This window comes from Notechis scutatus, chromosome Z (assembly GCF_049901735.1).
Source record: "Notechis scutatus isolate UNSWTSFEM ecotype Mainland chromosome Z, rNotScu1.2, whole genome shotgun sequence".
Lineage (NCBI taxonomy): Eukaryota > Metazoa > Chordata > Lepidosauria > Squamata > Elapidae > Notechis > Notechis scutatus.
In genome coordinates, this window is record NC_142025.1 from 22,597,127 (window position 1) to 22,617,193 (window position 20,067).

The following is a 20,067-nucleotide window of genomic DNA, read 5'->3' on the forward strand; positions in this document are numbered from 1 at the left end:
TTATAATGGCGACCCCGCAAAGAGGAGAAGCCTCCAAACATGTCATCAACCATTGCATTCGCACCTTTGCATCGTTGGGACGCCCAAATGAAATAAAAACTGATAATGGTCCTGCATACACTAGCACAGCTATGTCAGAATTTTGCGCTGTGGCAAATTACCCACAAATTTGGGATCCCTTATAACAGTCAAGGACAAGCCCTGGTAGAGAGAGCCAACCTAACACTAAAAACAGCGTTAGAACGACATTTGATCAAAGGGAAAAAACCCCTTGGCCTCCCGGCGATGCAAGACACCCTTAATCTCTGTCTTTATACACTCAACTTCCTCAATCTCTCCGGCACCCCTGCTATGATGGCAGCGGAGCGACATTTTTCCTCCCCCCTTCCCCTGATTCTCCCAAACCACAGGTATACCACCGCCAACTGCCAGACCCTACTTGGAAGGGCCCTGCTGGTCTCATCACCTGGGGTCGTGGCTACGCAGCTATCCAGCTTCCAGATCGTGTCCTGTGGGTTCCTGGACGACACGTCAGACCATACCACCCCAAGGTAGAAAAATCACCACCTGCAGACATATCAACATGATTCGTCCCGTTGCCTTGCCGACCCTCTTCCTCCTTCTTGCCGCACATGCCTCCAAGGTCTCCATTCCGTCTCGAGTGACATACTTCACGCCAGGTACTCCCCTCCTGTTGACCTGCACCGCATCTGGGGACATTTTCCCCCCTATCTCAGATGGTCAACACTCCCTCAGCCGTGGGTCCGTATCTCCAGCAATGCTTCTTTCCAGATCAACACCTTTGAACACCCTCCTCGGACTACACTCCTCATACTTCGTCCTAGTGCCACCACCTATTATTGTTCCGGTCGACGCCTCTATGATTCCATACGTAACATTTATGACTCCTGGACAGTCCTCAGACCCCATTCACCTCGTCGTCATCACAGCCAATTCGCGAATCAGCCTGACATTCATGTTCAGGCCCCCCCCTTTCTCCATCGGGTTAAGAGATCGCAGAACCTCACCAGCGCGTCAGATGGCTATGCCCCCTGCCTGATCAAAACCACACAAGCAGGCCTCACTCAACTAACTCTCATCTACCATACCCAACAACCGCAGAAGTGCCTTCCTACCGGAAGAACTTGCCAAAACAACGGAATCTTGTACCACCTATGTAAGATGAACTCAAAAACCATTTGCTACGATCCCAAGACGGCTGTACGTCTCAACGTTACCTTATGGGCGGGACTTCCAAGAACCTCTGGCAGATCTGATCCTGAGGAGGAGGGAAAACTTTATTACCTAAACCACACCATCGTGCTCAAGGATGGTACTAACCCAACTGTTTTAACCTTTGATGTTTGTGTTGCTTGTTCCAAACCAGGGGGACATTCATGCGGGTCGGTGGACTGGAAAACAACGTACGCCCACAATCATAAATATTTGTGTCCTAGGCCCATTAACTGGGCCATAGGGAACCCCAATCAATGGATCCCTTGTGGAGGTTCCATCGAGTGCTCAGGTTGGTCTTGTGTCTGATTATACCGGGGGAGGGTACTCAGGCTGCAATCATCTATCACATTTCAAACGAATATCAGGGTCTACCACAGACAATAAGGTAGAAATCACCATCTCCAGACAACACCCTGCCTTGGATACTTATGGTATAGGGATCGATGGCACAGGGTCGGATCCAAACACATTACCATAAAAACTGAAATAATATATGAAGGTAAGGAAACATCGTTAGGCTGGTCGGTATATAATAATTTAAGGAAATTAGATAAAGCCCCTGATACTAGTGTTATTGCAAAAAACTTGTTCATGGATATGGCAGAAAAAATTGCAAAACAACTTGCAATAACCAATTGTTTTGTCTGTGGGGGAACCACCACAGGGGAACAATGGCCGTGGCAAGCCTTAGAAGCCTCACCATCACTGTTCAATAACATGTCTTCTATAGGAAACAACAGCTAGAACAATTTCCGATCCGCTTATCTGGACAATTACCACCAACTTAATTGGTAGAAACTGCTTTTCCCGAAATGGGTCCACTCCAGTAGGACACCTCCTTTGCTTAGGTACATGGGATAACTCCTACCAGATTTGGACAGCACCTGACAATGCTACCACCACACCTGCTAAATTCAACACCTCCCTCCTCCCTTATCTCAATGACACATCTTCCCAAGACTGGACAGCCCCAAATAATATGTATTGGATTTGTGGTAACCTAGCCTATCCATCCCTTCCAGCAGATTGGCAAGGATCATGTGTATTGGGGTGGATAAGACCTTCCTTTTTTCTCCTACCGATCTCCATTAAGCAAGAACTAAGCATCCCTGTGTATGATACATTATCCCGCAAGAAAAGAGACACCGATAATGCCTTTGCAGGCTTCCCCTGTCAATCAGAATATACAGGGGATACCTGGACATCAGAAAGAATCGTCTGCACCTAAGTTATGGCCACTTGGGCCCAAGATGGGTCCTATGGGTATAGAACCCCCATATACATGATTAATAGAATCATTCGTTTACAAGCTGTTTTAGATTTAGCAGGCCAACGAATAGATAAGGCTCTAAACACTCTAGCGACTGCTACAGACAAATTACGCACAGCTGTCTACCAAAATCGCTTAGCTTTAGATTACATACTAGCCAAAGAAGGAGGGGTGTGTGGTAGGTTCAATCTCACGAATTGTTGTCTTCAAATTGATAAAGTTGGCAAAGTAGTAGCACAATTAACAACTGAGATGCGACAATTAACCTATAGTCCTAATCAAGTATGGCAAGGTATTAATCTTAAAAATATTTTTAGTTCCTGGTTCCCAAAACTACCAGGATTACAAGCCATAGTAGCTCTCATAGGTATGATTGCTGCAGGATGCGTTATTCTTCCATGTGTGTTACCAATTTTTATTCGCACTATATCCAATAGTCTGTCCTTGTTAGCTGAAAAGCGCGCTATTGCACAGGTTAATGCCCTCTGGGCAAAGGAACCTCTGTACAAACTCATACCCTCAGAAGACCCTGATGCGTGCGCTCGCACAAGTTTTTGCATGGGCAATGACGAAGATCCAGAAGAATTTCCTCCATATAAAACTAAAACAGAGGAGATGCAGTAATAAATCAGCTTCAACAGTTTCGGTACATGCCAGGCCTCACGTAGGCTGAAAACATGTACCAGGAACAAAGAACATCAATCAGCAACACGACACCATGAGCTGCTAACTGGACTGCAGGCGCTGATTTGCTACTTTGTACCTTCTAAACTGACCATCTAACACTGTGATTTGATGCTACTATGTGTCCACTAACATTCCTACTCATGTAACATAATGATTGGATAGAGTTCACCGCTTATGACGTATCACTATGTGTTTTTAATAAAAGAGCTTCCCGAGCTCGTGATCGGGGCAGCTCACCCAAGATAGAACCAGCCTGGTGTCTTTCTTGATGCATTCGACCACCCAGTGGGAAGCCTTCCAAATGCGGAGCAAGGCCGCATATAATCTCTTCAAAAGATAGTCACTATAGACCAGATTTGATTAGAATATATTAAGTCTATTTAAATTCACTCTTGTATGGCTCACTATAAACACAGAACCGTACAAGCTATAATAGATTCTGTGTCTGAAAGCTGTATGGAAGTTTAAAAGATGTTCAACAAGATTTAATTAAAATGCATTGATCTGGTTTAGATTATCATATGGCTTAATAAGTAGGTATGAGGAAGTATTTTTGACTTCTACAATTCTCACAACATAATTAAACTGGGAGACTTCTAATTAGCATCAAGTTTTGGTTCCATCTGTATTAGAAATTAATGTTACAAGATTTGAAACAAGCCAATGATATTAAATTGCCTTTAAAATACTGGCTTGTTGCAGCAGTATTGATTAGTTTTCCAATGTGTACATTAAGAAGAACTTTGATAATAAGCTTTATAGGATGATCTAAAGATGGCAGATTGAGATGGATCGTGTATTATATAAAGATGGCAGATTGAGATGGGTCGTGTATTATGTTCTTACTCTCCCTATCTGCCATTTCTATCAAGTTCATTATGCAATCTTCCTAACATGAATAAAATATTGTAGATACACATTTGTATATCTTAGATACCACAAGATGTTCCTCCAAGCTTCTGGGACAATCTTTGTTTTAGATTTTTATCTCTATTTTACTTTTTTATAAACAACTCATGACACACACATACAATATTACAACTATTTGTGCATAATCAGTGATTCCAAATTCACATTCTCAGTTCAGTTGTTGGCTTTCATAGTGCTAACTAAGGTACATTATGATGAAGTAAGGTGATTCTGGCTAATTTCATTTCACAGTAAAACAATTCATGTATAAGGATATGCACCTGGAGGTTATTACATCATTGTTGAATATGTTAGGATGTACACCTTATACCTTACCAAGCTAATATTGCCTGTATCCATTTATTATGGTCCATGAAAGATTTACTAATCCTCTCATCTGCTATTGAAAGAAAAGTAGGTGACCATCTAATAAATCACAATGCAGACTATGAATGACTAACTAGTAAGCTACTTTTGTCTTGATGATTCATTTGTTATGTTTATTTGAATTGTTTAATAAGCTGAATAAATACAAGCTATTTCTGATAACTTTTATTTTGTATAACTAGCCATTCCTCAAAAATGGTTCCCAAGATGATTCAACACTGTACAGATCTATGCAAGACAACTATTTCAGTAAATAGATATACTGTGATGGAAGATAACATTGTACTTTCTATTTCAGACAATTTAATGCTGTTTAAATTACTGCAGTAATTATTATAGAAATGTTGTAATTATAGCACCTTAAACCTTTCCTGAAATTTAATTTTGGTGCAATTATTTTTTTATTCTGTATAACCCCATTTCCAATTGTCTTTCTTTAGAAAGAAATATTTGTACTTTTTTTTTTTAATTTTCCACCATTTTTTAGGAGAAAGTATAATGGGAACGTAACTCTAGAAACAATATGCCATGATCCTACACTAGAACTCCATGGATACAGATTGGATGATGTCAATTCAAAAAAATGCTTCATGAAAGAGAAGAAAGGTGCTGGAGGATTGCTATATATGTGTTCCTGCAAAGATGATGAATGCAATGATGAAATTATTTTTTCAGAAAGTAAGTGTGTATTGTATTTCATTTTATACATGGGTCCATTTTTTGCCCAGGATTGTCCAGTTGATAAAGATCCCGAAGTGAGAGAATGGTTGCTTTAATAAGTCAATAAATTGTGAAATATTCCGTGCAATTTGCATAGTAAACTTACAGATCAAAAGATTTCTGATTATTATATTTTCCTCCAAAGTAGCAATAGTAGAATTATTCATAAAATAATAATTGAAGGAAACATTCTCATTCAATAGATTCTGACAGACAGTTCTCTATGACCTCATTATTGTTATATGTATGGAATATATATATTTACCACCTTATCAAATATTAACTAGACATTAGTTCTGAAAATTATTAATCCCAAATCTTTGTAGAAAGGGAAGGAAGGCAAAAAATCCTGGGAGATTAAATAATAGAATTTAAAAAGTACCAGTTTATTCCCATTACATTATTTGAATTCATCTTTTGAGATTGTAGAACGCTATCATCCCTGAATTATATGCTATTTACAAGAAGCATTGCCTTCCATTATAAAGATTTTAGTGACATCCAGAAAGTGACTACTATTGGTAGTGAGATATTTTGCTTTTGACTCAGTGAGTCCAAGCTAATAATTATATCTTCATAAATAAAGATATATTACACTTGTTTGGATAAGCGATTTGGCAATAAATCCATATCAATTGTTGGCCAGCTGTTTTGAGCAGTTTTTATTGAAGTAGCTTAGCTTCTTCTGTAATTCTCAATAAATGTATAAATGAACATATTCATTATTTTCTTCGTATGGCATTTCTTTCTAAAAAAAATTATTTTGAATTATAGAGTGATTGAAAATTTAACTATATGTTAATTGTCCTGAATATAAGTATTAATTATATTCCAAATTTCCATCACACTTTGGAAAAAAATGTTGTCCTTTCCTTTTCTCTGTTTTACTCACATGAATAATTGTGTGCATGCAACATTATTATTAATAAAGCATTGTTAAAAGAGTTATGGAAAACATGCAGATCTAGTCAATCCTTGGGAGAAAAGGTGTTATCTTGTGACTTCTGGTGGAAAAGTTAATTAAGCAAGGATCATACCACAATTAAAAAGAGGATATAATATCAAATCATTTTTCATTTTCAGGGTAGGTTTGCAGATATTTTAAAAACAAAAACAAAAAATGGCATACAGAGCAAATAAGTAAATAATAGTCTTGAAATAGTATAAAAGATAGAGTTTGAACTGGATTTAGTGGTAAATAGAAATCACTTTATTTATTTGAGAGCCATTGCACAATCAGAGTGGTTTGAAGAAATAACATGGTCCCACAACAATTGGCTGATGTGGAAAATCACAAAGGAGAAAATAGTTGGAGAAAAAACAGGAAGGTACAGAAGAATAGCCATGGGGTTGCATTTTTATGAAAGGAGATGAACCAAACCTTGGCATTAAATACATACAATCAAGTCTATTTGTTATACAACAGGATAAATAGTAACACAGACAATTATTTTTGTGTGATAAATATACATGTTGTATGATGTAGAGACATTTAGACAAAAATAGAAAGTTCTATTTTGAATATACTGGAATGGTGATTTAGTATTCAAATAGCATTTTTCAACATGCAAAATGTAAGCATTTAAAAATGTGCATTTAGAAGATGGACATCTAAAATGCTATATCCCAAATACTAAATAAAGTTTCTTAAAGCTATTTTCTCTTAACTAAAGCAGTTGGGCTCCTTGATTATTTGGCAGTTTGGAGAACTGAGCAGATATATCTCACTTGCATTCTGTCTCCGTATTATAATATTATTGCAGATCTTTAACTGTGAGTTGTGAACTAATTACTACGTATGTGTAAAATCCCAAATGTTGTGTAATCAATAAACACCAATTGAGACTGTCATAGGGCCAAAATATTTTCCTGATATTTTAACTTGCTTTCTTGATGTAATAATATTTCAGTACTGATAGTCAATAACTAATAGAAGTCAAATAAGCCCCACATCCTCTCCGATCCTTGCCATGGTTTTCTCTTTCACTTATACCACCATGTACCCTCCCAATCCTTACTGTGTATCCTTCACATCCTCACCATTCCCACATAAGCCCTTAAGCTCATTGACTTTCCTCACATCCCCATCCTGGCCATCATCATGCTTCCTCACACCCTTGCATATCTCTGGTCACTCTTCGAAGACTTGCTGTTCCTCTCTTGGACCCCTGCGCACACTTTCTGAGCCATGCTGCATCTCCCTACATACATGCTTGCCCCCCGCCACTCCCAACTGCCAGCAGCCATTTACTTGCTTACCAGCCTATTTGTGACCCACCTGTCAATTCACTGATGTGGTTTGGAAAGTCGTTAGGCAACAATCTTGGGATTCAGTAAATGAGGGCAACTGTGACTTCAAGAATTATTTTTGTTAAATGATGTGGTTGTACTTTATAAATAGATTGCTTAGGAACAGAAATTTCAGTTATTGTAAGTTGAGGATTACTTGTAGAATATTAGTCATAATTTCCCCAAATTGATGCCAGTTTTTGCCTAGGGAATGATCTATTTGCTTTCTATCTTAACACATTAAGTTAAAATTTAGATAATAGACATGCTAGCCACATTTCTTTTGCATATCCTAATTTGAACATATTTTCCACCTTGTGGTTTTTTTGTGTGTGTGTGTGTGTGTATGTGTGTGTATAAAAATAAATGAATGATTAATATTTCCTGATTCATTGCTTAAAATGAAGTAATCAATCTAGTAAGAGTATTTTGTTTTACAAAAATGCCAAAGAACTGATAGTGCTATTTTAGAGTGATAATCTGTATAACTTTTTATAAGACTTAATACAGTTTTAATGGGAAAAAGTATGCCTTTAGAGAGTTCCATTTGAGTCTGTAACATTTAAAATGAAACTTAGGTTAATAGAAATAAAATCTAGTAGTCAGACATGAACAGACTTGAGGTAAATGGTTAGGTAAGGACAACAACCAGACTTCTAAGCAACTGGAACCTAGAATCTTGATTTTAAGAAGGCCTCAAAGCTCTATTAGTTCGCCATAGGCCCAGCAACTGGTCTTTAGAAATTGTGTCATTCTATTCTGCTGTTGAGTGAGGCCTTATATATGAATACATATTAAAATTTGCAGAGTGGCAGATGTTTCTTTGCTTGACCTATAAACTGAACTCATTCTTCCTTCACTAAGGAAAAAAAATAGAACCCAGCATTCTATCTCTTCACTGTTGCCTTTTATTGGAAAAATTCAAAAATATTTATCCAAATTTAGAATTCACAAGACTATTAGGAGTACATTCAGTTAAAATCCAAAGGTTCCTTTTGTAACTTTACACTACATACCCAGTTGATGTGTCGTCATTTGGTTTTTATTGTTGTGGATTAGTGTTCTTTTAAATGAAAATAATCCTGTTTAATTTGCTTGTCTGCTTAGCTCTGGCAGGAAGACAAATTATTTTTACAGTATCAGACATGTGGTTTCCTGTCTGTGTTTAACGCTGAACAGAACATCATGACCAGCTGGTCCACTGTTCCCCAGACAACTAGAGAATATCCTGCAATAATTAAAACCCTGATTTATGTAGGAACATATTTCTACATACAAGACATATTTGTTTGGGGCCAAAGAAAAAAATTATGAATCCAGCAGCAGGATCTAATTTTAAAGAGACTAGACACTAGCTTCTAATGAAACAGTTTTTAAATACAGACAATTTAGTTTAAATAACTGTCATCCTTAATATTTTGGAAGTCAACTTTGCTATACTTGGTATCTAAAGGCTTATTTCTCCCTATTTAAATATGATTGGTCAGTAATGCCAGTTATTGAGAGCTTACAAGGAAGTTTCATTTAAAACTACTTAAAATGGATAGAATGAAGCTGTAAAGTCCTGATCTTATGTAAATTTTTATTTTTCAGCTAGCATACATTTGGGTAGGTGAAGAAAAGATAAGTTTTAACTAATCAAATTGATCAAACTTACTGATTTTGAAAAGCCAAAATTTTGAATCCTTTTTTGTCTCGGAGGGAGTCACTTGCACAATCACTTGAGGCAGGGTGGGTCTTTGTGATGCTTAGAGGGAATGGATTTGAAAATGAGAAGCATATGATAGGTTATGGATTCTATTTGCCAAATAAAATTGGAAAAGCTGGCAGGCACAAACTAGAACTTTGTGGTGGCATCTTGGTGGGAAAATGTCTAAAAGCAAAATATCCTGCCAATATGTTTTCAGTCACTCTTTATGTAACTTTTTGCCACAAGAAAACAGTTTCCATTTGAAATAAGAGAACATTTTCTTTTTCTTTTAATGATCAAAAGTATGGGGAAAATGTACTGTCAAAATAAAAGATATTTCTATAGACATAACCAGATCATTATTCATAAGAGCATCAATGTTTAAGAAATATATGTCCCTATTTATAGCTAAATTATTAGATATATTTTTAGCTAAATTAGTAGGTCATTCTAGTCAATAAGATCTTTCCCTGATAAAAACTGTGAATTAATCACCATAATCACCATATAATTTTATAGAATAGTGTAGATCTATCTTGGGCATTTATGGCCTATGGGCCTATCTGGCCTGCAGCAGTGGTGGGGAGCAGCAGCAAGGACTGGAGCAGCAATGGTGGGGCAGCACCCCCTATCCCCACAACAGTCCTAGTTTCTCATATAGTTGATTGAGAAAATCAATTGCCCATCCCTGGCATAGATAATTAAATTTTTATTATTATAGAAATACTGTAGTTTTAAGCATTGAATTATTTTTTTAAATTGTGTATATTTTAAATATATCTACACTGCAGTCAATTTTTGTTTCAAAATGATTTTTCAGAAAAAGAAAAAGTATCAGTAGAGATTATAATAACCAAACCTACAGGTTACTTTTTATTCTTACACAACTTTCTTTTCTTTTTTTTAAATAAATGTATTTCTCACCAGTTGTGATTGGGAACAAATATAGCAGTTACAGTGAATAATAATGAAAAAATTCCTAGTAGCATCAGTGGGTGTTTTTTTTAATATTTAATAAAAACCACATTATTGACACTAATATTAATAGCTGCTTCATGTACTGGTTTATGATTTAAGAATCTCCCTGAGATCTTAAGAGATTTCTTTCTAAATGAGTTAGAAATTCTTTACTTGTGAGACTATTGATTTAAAAAAAACCCAAATAGACAAGGCAATATCTTATGGGTTTAATTTTTAGATGGATGGTTTTTGGTTGAATGTTAGTATGTATATTTAATGATAACAGCAATTTGGCAATGAAGCCAACGACCTCAACATTTTTAATGGAGAAGGCCTTCAAGTAGATTGTTTGGAATGCTCTAACTCTGAATTTCCTACAAATTTAAGCTATTTGACTAAATGGTCTACAAGACTGCTTCGTCCAGTTTTATTGTTTATGAAATTTTCTTGTTGTCTTGTCCTTCCAGTTATCATAGTGGTGGTGTGTGGCTTTTTGCTGCCCGCACCCTGGCGACGGCAGGGTCTGAGTTCAGAGCCCTGGGCCTCTCATGGTAAATAAATAAACACACGGACACAATGTTTACTCGGGATGAAGGCACTTGAACAAAGGGCAGGTACCTCCTTTTATTAGGTTGCTTGCAAGCGTCATAGCAGGAACAAGGAAATTTTCCTTATAAGGTAATCTACATAATTATGCTAATGCAAAAACTATACCATTGCTGGGGTCTTATCACCTCCACTCTTAGCCCTGCCCAATTACTTTCTTTTCCCATATAACTTTCGTTTCTCCAGCCAGTATTTTTCCACACAGTCAGCACTTTATCACATAGCAACATTACTGTCCATCCAGCACTTCTACAAGGTTGACCATTGCAACATTAAGCGTCCATTTATTGTTGTATATTGCAACAGTGGTGCTGGTTTTAATAGTCTGTAATCAGCATGCTGTCTGAGATTAAATCACCCTCCTCTAGCTGAAAGTGAGTGATTGGGATGAGGCTACTTTAGAGTGAAAACAAAACAGACTAGATAATTATTTATTAAGTAGCATCATAAAAATTAGTTTGTATATAATGACAGGTCAATCATATATCCACACTTAAAACCTAAACCAGGCTTTTAAAGATCAAACTGACAGCATTGATATATCTTAAATCAAAGGTGTCAAACTGGCGGCCCATGGACTGAATGCATCATGCATAAGCCATACCGACCACAGCCCCACAAAGGAAAAAACATCACAAAACATCATGTGACGGCAACACGACGCTTCGAGTTTGATACCCCGTGTCTTAAATAAATTACACTGATTAAATTTATCTTTTTACCTTTCTGGAACTATCCACAATTTAGCATGCTGATCCCTAGGTTTTAGTAATTTAAAAATAGCTCAATTTCTCTAAGCCATGCATTTTTTTTACTTATTTCTTATATTTCTTTTCGGTCACTTTTTTTCCTAACCCCAAACCCTAAATACATGGTAACTTTTTCTTATGACTGTTATATAGTGTTCCTGAAATATTTTCATTATTATTTTCTAAATTCTTTCAACTTACCATTATATTTTGGTGTTGTGTACCCAATATTCTGTCGCCTTTACCCCACAGTCATGTATAGGCATTAAAATATTGTTCATTTTCAATTATTTCCATAATAATCCTCAGTCTGAAATATACCTCTTTTATTGCACGCTTAAAATTTTCATCTAGTTATATACTGTAGATTATGCTACATAAATTTTTTTTTTATTTGCTTCAATATTCATTAATACATTTACTTATTTTGAAATTAGGAGAATAAGATAAACTTGGATATGAGAAATAGTTTGTTTTAAGGAAATGGCAGAGACATTTCATTAATATTTTTAGCATGAACATAAAACCTTCATGTTTTCATTGCATTATATGCTTAGTAGAGTTTTGGGTTACCTTAGTTTTTCTACATAAAGAAAACTAATAACAGACACAATTAATTTGTGTTTTCTAGGTACTGTCTGAATTGACTCAGTCAGAGGAAGATAAAGCATGTGCATTTTCTGAATGTGTAAAGTCCTAATTGTCTACATTTTGATTGTATGTTTTTTCACAGATACATTATTTTTTTTAAAAAAAAATTTTTTAATTAATTTAATTTTTAAAAAATTAATTTTTTTATATATGGTGCTGAATACTAGTGCAATTACCTAAACATAATTGACCAAATGTTTTGTTATTTATATGTTTGAAGCTATTGAGCCAATTAATTAAGACACTGTGAATAGATTTCCTATATTTTTGAAGAATATACTTCATTTCCACAATAGCATAATGTTTTTCTTTATTGGTTAACTTTTGAAACAGCAAATGTGAACCAATTTAATGCTTAAAAGCTTAGAAGTGTACAGAAAGGTAAACACAAAGAAAGCATTGCAAAAGCAAAGAGCAAAAGGAAAGGAATTTAAATAATTTCCTGTGCAGTGGCTTGTTTAGTTTTAGAGGCCAGCTTTAGATTTTAGTTTAACCTGTCCAAATAAATATTAGTAAGAAGAGAAAAATTGTATGTTCAGCTGAAAACAATACATGCACATTGACGTGCTTAGCAGCGTCTTCATGGATAATAGAATAGTTCAGAATGAAAGTATATGAGAAGTTAATAGGAACATAGTGAAATGGAAACACATTGAGAAATGAATAAACTTTGACAGACTACCGGGTAAGGAAAGACAGCTTCAAACAATTAGAGACAATAAGACCACAACTGAAGAACTAGCAGATACCCCTTATCCTGATAAAAGATCATTTGTGTTCTGGATTGCTATACTTCACAATAGATTTCAGAATAGCAGTTTTCCACGGATTAATAAGTAAATTAAGCATTATCTGCTTAATGCTTAAATCTTATTCCTAAGTATGCATATTAGAGCTGCTTAAGTTTTTAGTCTTTAAAAAAATATTTTGGAGCTTGAAGGAATATAAAGGTAAGATCTATAGTAACTTAAAATTGCAGTTGTGAGTGGAAAAATCATGCTGTGCAGCTCTGATATGTCGATTAAGGCTGCTTGGATTTTCAAAGAGGCTTTTTTTTTTTTGTTGAAGGTTCAAATAAAGTGCTTCTTCAGAACAGACTGCAAAATAACACAGTGCCCCAATCCAAAGTCATGGATCATCTTAAGTCTCTCTGGTCCTAGTCCAATATTTAGTAAGACAGCAGCTTATTAAAAATGTTTTCATTAGGTATAATGTCAGAAAAATTAGAAAAGTATGTATTTAATATTACATATTGTAACAGCAGCGAAGATTATATTCATACAACATTGGAAAAATGAAGAAACACCAGAAGATGAAGAGATAATAAAAGAGATACTAGATTATACAGAAATGGACATATTGACATTGAAAATTAAGCAGAAAGAAGACACAGGATAGAATTTATTCTACCAGTGGTTGGAAAAAAAGGGTGGAAATTAAGAATATAATTAGTATTGTTAAGCATGATGTTTATTAAGCACTAAGAAATGTAATTAATAAAAAAAAACAATATTTTTTTTTAAAAAATCAGCAAATCAGCAAATACTATTAATTGTTAAAAATTCTAAAAACGCAACAAACACAATCAGGTATTTTTAATTCTTGTGATACCATGACCAATCTAACTCTAATAAATGAATGTGCATTCACTTCTTCCCTGTGAATAAATCTAATAATTTCATTGGAGCTAGAATAAATATGCCACTTTTAATAATTTAACTTACATCAAATAAAATAATTATAATCCCTCAAATTAAAATTCTATGGATATATTACACTGCAGTTTCAGCAGAGAAGACATTTCCCACTATCTAGTAGTCAGTGTCAATGAATAGCCAATATCTGGTAATAGTCACATCAGAGACAATAGTGGAGGAAATAGTTTTGTCGCTTTCATTTATATTCATATTCCCAATCTGGAAAATTCATTACACTTTAATCAAAACCAGTTGCAATAATTTCATTGCTATTTTTGTCATAATGATAAATACAACCAATTTGTCAAATAAGTTGTCAAAACCGTGTTTCATACCTTGGATAATGATTTAAAGAATACAGTATTATTTGTGGCTCATAAATAAATGAAGCAGCTCAAAATGTGTTCATAAGGTTTGTTTTTTATTCTGTCCAATTGTGGGCAATTCTTGGAGACTGTCAGGATAAGTCCCTGCAGTTTTCTTAGCAATATTTTTCAGAAGTGGTTTGCCAATCCTTCCTACAGCTGAGAGAAAGTGACTGGTCACCCAGCTGTCTTTGTGCCAAAGTGAAATTAGAACTCAGAGCCTTCATAGATAGAATAGTATTCTAATAGTACAGCATTATGGTATAACTTGTAAACCTACTCAAATGCTTAAATAGTTTCAGACACTTAACTATATTCTGTCCTGTTTGCAAACCCAAATAGCTTCCTATTCTAGTCCTTACTTTCTCTAAGACAAGGGTCTTCAAACTTGGCAAGTTTAAGACTTGTGGACTTCAACTCTCAGAATTCCTGAGCTAACATGACTGGAGGACGAATTCTGGGAGTTGAAGTCCACAAGTCTTAAAGCTGTCAAGTTTGAAGACCCCTGCTCTAAGATCTCCTTTTAAAGTGACAATGGAGTTTTAAAGTATATTTTTAAAGCAGTACATTGAGATAAATATTTACTCTGTATTGTAATACTCTGTATTATAAATGTGTACTGCATAAATAGTAGTTATGTAAATTCAATGTATCCTTCCATGCCAATGATCCATTGCTAAAAGGGAAAGGAAAAAGACTGTTGTTGGCAAGGAGACTTCTTCGTTTTAAACTCTTAAGTGGTGTCTGAAATCAGAATTGCATAGCAAGCAGTCCTGTGAAATATGCAATAGACCAATCTGCTGCTTGACAAGTCATGAGTGATCAAGCAGATGGCATGCTGGAATCTCTTGCAGGCCAATTTATATCACAGTATTCTATTGAGAACCCATGCAAAATGCATGGATGTCTCCAGTCTATTAAGCATTCACCTTTTTCCAGAGACAATCAGTAGGTTTCAGAATATCCCAAGAGGATGTGATAGTTCTTACTGAATCTACTGTCTTACAGATTATAGCTGTTTCAACATTGTATTATAGGAACTTTTACACATGAACTCTGGTCTATTTTATACCCTTTGACATCCTTGTTTCTCTGTTCCTGATGGAATTTTCTCTAATTTATTCCATCACTTGTTAGTGTTTTCTCTTACCTCTGTTTATCTTTAGTATTTTGTAGCTTCCTCTCTTCATCTGAGAATTCTGGCTGTAGGGAAGACAGAGGTTGGATCTGCAACAAAAAGCTGTAGTATGGAATGCTCCTATTTTAAGATTCCAGTCAATTTCCAGAGCAAAATCCCATTATTATGATGATGATGATGATGATGATGATGATGATGATGATGATGATGATGATGATGAACAGCCAAGCTGTATTTTCAATAGGCATGTTCAGCAATTGAGCAAACATTTTTGCATAAGGAAAATATCTTTTTGGGGTGGGAATAGAAATCATAGTATGCTGCTTAATGATTCTTTCATTCAAAAATATGTGTGTGTATATGGGGAGGGAGTTATCTATCTGCATTGTGTTTCTGTGATAGAGACCCCCCCGCTTGTCTCTATTTTGATACACATATGAATGAGTGGCATAATATTGCTTTCAGTATTTTAATGAAAATCTCTGATCCTGCAGACATTCTTCACCCACATGCTTCATATTACCCAAGAACAACAATGCTAACCAATAAATTTTGATATTCATGAAATCCATATTTGTGAGACTAATAAGAAAACAGTTAAGTTGGGTCTATTCTATGCAAAGGGAAAGCAGATTTGCCTGTATAAAAAAGCTGAATGTTACCGAACTTGAATATAAAATGTTGTTTGCCTATCAGCAACAAGGAAAATTGATTGCTCAATTCATTTTCTTTTACATCTGGAACTGATGTCATCAGGAGTGATCCAGGTTCCATTTCTTACGGAGCGTGGCTTGGTAGAGCCTAGGAGGAGAGCCGCCGCCTTTTTTTTTTTTTTTTTACAAAATTTTATTAAGTTAATTATTAATAACATTGGATGTGGTGTAATCATTCCGACAATCCTGATTGATATACATATTATGGCATAGAATACATACTTTATATACATATCTACATTTATACATCTGTACATTTATGCAATAGTTTTCAATTCTGATCATCTGTTCTGCCAACTCTTTTGATTCTAGATCTTTCCTTTTTCCCCACCATTGATAGAATTTATCTCATATTTTATATTATTCTATCTTGTCTTTATCTTTCATCTCTAAAGTTAATTTATCCATCTCAGTGCATGTCCATATTTTTTTTATTACAATCATTTTCATTGAGAAATGTGGTTGCTTCCGTAACCACATGTATTATTAAATAGATCTCTTCTTTATTGTATTTTTCTATTACAATTCCAAGAAGGAAAAATTCTGGCTTATATTCCACTTTATGCCCTAACATCTCCTCAAGCCACTTCTGAATTCTGTGCCAAAATTCCTGGGTTTTTCTACATCTCTACCATATGTGGTAATATGAACTGTATTCTTTGGTGCATTTCCAACAGTCAGGTGATGCATTTTAATACATTTTAGACAATTTTGCTGGAGGAAGATGCCACCTATAAAACAGTTTATATAGGTTTTCTTTATATGATGTGGCCAATGTTATTTTTTTGTTTCTCTCCCATAAAATTTGCTAATTGTCCAAATCGATGCCATGTCCAAATTTTTTTGCCCATGCCAACATTTCTTTTACCTGCTCTTCCTCCAGCTTACAATCCAATAAACATCTATAGATTTTCTATATCAGTTTGTCCTCTGATCCAAGTAATATTTTGTCCGTTATCATAGGCTACTGATCCCCCATTCTTTCATAACTTGTCTACATGCTGATTTGACTTGTAGGTAAACCCTCCATTCCAATTCTACTCTTTGATCTTTTAGTTTCTGTCATGATTTTAATTCTCCTGCCTCATTTATGATGTCTTTATAAGTGATGGCTTTCCCTTGACTAAAAAAGTTTGGGTGGACTAAAGCTTCGAGTGTGGATAGCCAAACTGAGGTTTCCATGTATGTTTGTTGTTTGATTTTATACCAAAAATAGTGCCTGTCTAATCTGATGTTATTGAAAATATCCATAGAAAGGCATGCCAGCCTAGTTGTAGATTATGTCCTTCTAATGCTAACAATCTTCTATTTTTTAGTGTTATCCAATTCTTTACCCAGGTAAGAGATGATGCCTGATAATATATTTCCCAATTCAGAAGACCAAAATCTCTTTCTTTGGCATCTTGTAATAATTTTAATTTAATCCTGGTGGATTTTTTTTGCCATATAAAGTTTAATGTTATTTTGTTTAATTCACCAAAAAACTTTTTATCTAATTTTACCAGTATGTTTTGAAAGAGTGAGAGTAGTTTTGGAAGAACATCCATTTTTATTACAGCTATTCTACCTATAAAAGATAACCTTAGGTTTCCCCATCTTTCCAAGTTTTCTGATACATGTTTCATTAATGTACCATAATGATCTTCCCTAATTGTTGTACATCTTGCTGACATTTGAATCCATAAATATGTTATTTTGTTAACTATCTGGATGCCCATTATCTTAGTCAATAATTCTTTTTGTTTGTTTGTCATATTTTTAGTAATTATTTTAGTTTTCTCTTTGTTTATTTTCAATCCTACAATCTCTCTGGATTCTTCTAATAGTTTTGGTCCTGATTGTTGTGGTTCTTCCAGAATAAAGACCAGGTCATCTGCGAAGGCTTGTAATTTGAATGTTTCTTTCTTAATTTCTAGGCCTTTTATTCATGTTTCTTTTCTAATTATCCTTGTTAATACTTCTAGCGTTAGTATAAACAGAAGCGAGGATAATGGACAGCCTTGCCTCATAACTTTTGGGATTTTAAAATTTTCCGTCGTCTCCCCATTTATTATTATCTTGACTTCCTGCTTACTATATATTGCCGATATTACATTTATAAATTTCTGACCAAAGTCTATGTATCTGAGTTGTTGTAGAATGAAGTTCCATTTAATGTTATCAAATGCCTTTTGGGCATCTAGAAACAGTAGGGCCACCTGCTCCCTGCTATGTTCTTCATAAAATTCCAAGGTATTTAAAATTACTCTTATGTTATTTTTAAGCTGTCTTTTTGGTAGAAAGCCATTTTGATCAGTATGTATGAAATCATTTAAGATTTTTTTCAGTTGAACAACTATTATTGATACAAAGATCTTATAGTCCGTGTTTAAGAGAGATGTTGGTCTATAGTTTTTGATAAGTGTTTGGTCTGTATTTTCCTTAAGGATAATTGTGATGGTTGTTTCTCTCCATGTTTGTGGTATTTTTGCCTCTTCCAGAACTGCATTATATACTTCAAGTAACATATTTCCTAAAATTTCTTGCTGATCTTTATACAGCTTTGCCGGAAGTCTGTCTGGGCCTGGTGCCTTGTTTTTTTGTTTGTTTGTTTGTTTGTTTATTGCTGAGGAGAGCCTTCTTTCATCCTCCACCACCACCACCACATCATTCCCCTGGAGATCAGATTTGCCCCAAATCTACTGGCTTTTCCTAAGGCGTTGAAAACCTGATTAGATAGGGCCAATGCATTTTGTTTTGGGTTTTTAATCTTAAAATTAAGATTTTTAGCCCACTTATAATACAAGTAGGCTAATAATACTTAAATACTTAAAATATTAGTTTTTGAGAGTCATTGCCTCATTCCCTAGCCCTAGAGAGAGTAAACAGTCAAAATCACCCACTTGGCTTCGTGTCTAAGGCAGGGATAGAATTCAAAATGTCCTAGTTTCTAGCTTTCTGCCTTTAATCACAACACAAAATTGATTTGGTTTTATAATTATAAGACTATAATTATCCTAATGACATTGTACTATATCTTGTTGCAGATTCACCTAATGCTTTATATCTTTTTTCCAGATATCACCTCAAGTACAGAAGTAAAATATGTGATAGCTTTGGTCGCAGTTATATGCCTTGTCCCATTGCTGGTGATCGCCATTGCTGTGATCATTATCTTTTACTTCTACCGTGTTCAGAGAAGGAGGAAACTCAACAAGGCATGGGAGAAAAATGTGAAGTCCAGGAAGCACAAAGACTGTAGTGACGTTTGTGCCATTATGCTGGATGATGATCGTTCTGACATCAGTTCTACTTGTGCTAATAATATTAACCATAATACCGAACTGCTGCCTATTGAATTGGATACTTTAGTAGGCAAAGGGCGATTTGCAGAAGTCTATAAGGCTAAACTGAAACAAAACACATCAGAACAGTTTGAAACTGTGGCTGTGAAGATCTTCTCTTATGAAGAATATGCCTCCTGGAAGACTGAGAAAGATATCTTTTCTGACATCAATCTAAAACATGAGAACATCCTACAATTCCTTACAGCAGAGGAGCGCAAGACAGATCTAGGCAAACAATATTGGTTGATCACTGCTTTCCATTCAAGAGGCAACTTGCAGGAATACCTCATAAAACACATCATTAGCTGGGAGGATCTCTGGAAACTGGGTGGCTCTTTGGCTCGTGGGATTGCCCATCTTCATAGTGATCACACACCATGTGGTCGGCCCAAGACACCAATTGTTCACAGAGACCTGAAGAGTTCTAATATTCTGGTAAAGAATGACCTGGCTTGCTGTCTCTGTGACTTTGGGTTATCACTAAGGCTGGATCCTACTCTTTCTGTTGATGACCTGGCTAATAGTGGGCAGGTAAGTTGATGCATTAAGAGCAATTTGGACAGCCTAAGGATTTTGATGAATAATGTCCTTGTTGAAGTATCTAGCTTTGTGATGGATTGACTGACTAGAAGCAGGCTTGAGTAACTGCATGTCATTCCATGTAGTATCTCTTC

At 35.3% G+C, this 20,067-nt stretch overlaps 1 protein-coding gene across 2 annotated transcripts in view; it reads left to right on the forward strand.

Moving 5' to 3' along the window:
- TGFBR2 (transforming growth factor beta receptor 2) overlaps positions 1–20,067 on the forward strand; it is a 66,689-nt gene that overhangs the window by 28,402 nt on the left and 18,220 nt on the right. For both annotated transcript variants that reach the window (XM_026681338.2, XM_026681336.2), the window contains exons 4-5: positions 4,977–5,167; positions 19,125–19,924. In XM_026681338.2, coding sequence (XP_026537123.1) covers positions 4,977–5,167; positions 19,125–19,924 — 991 coding nt within the window. The remainder of the gene's footprint in view (positions 1–4,976; positions 5,168–19,124; positions 19,925–20,067) is intronic.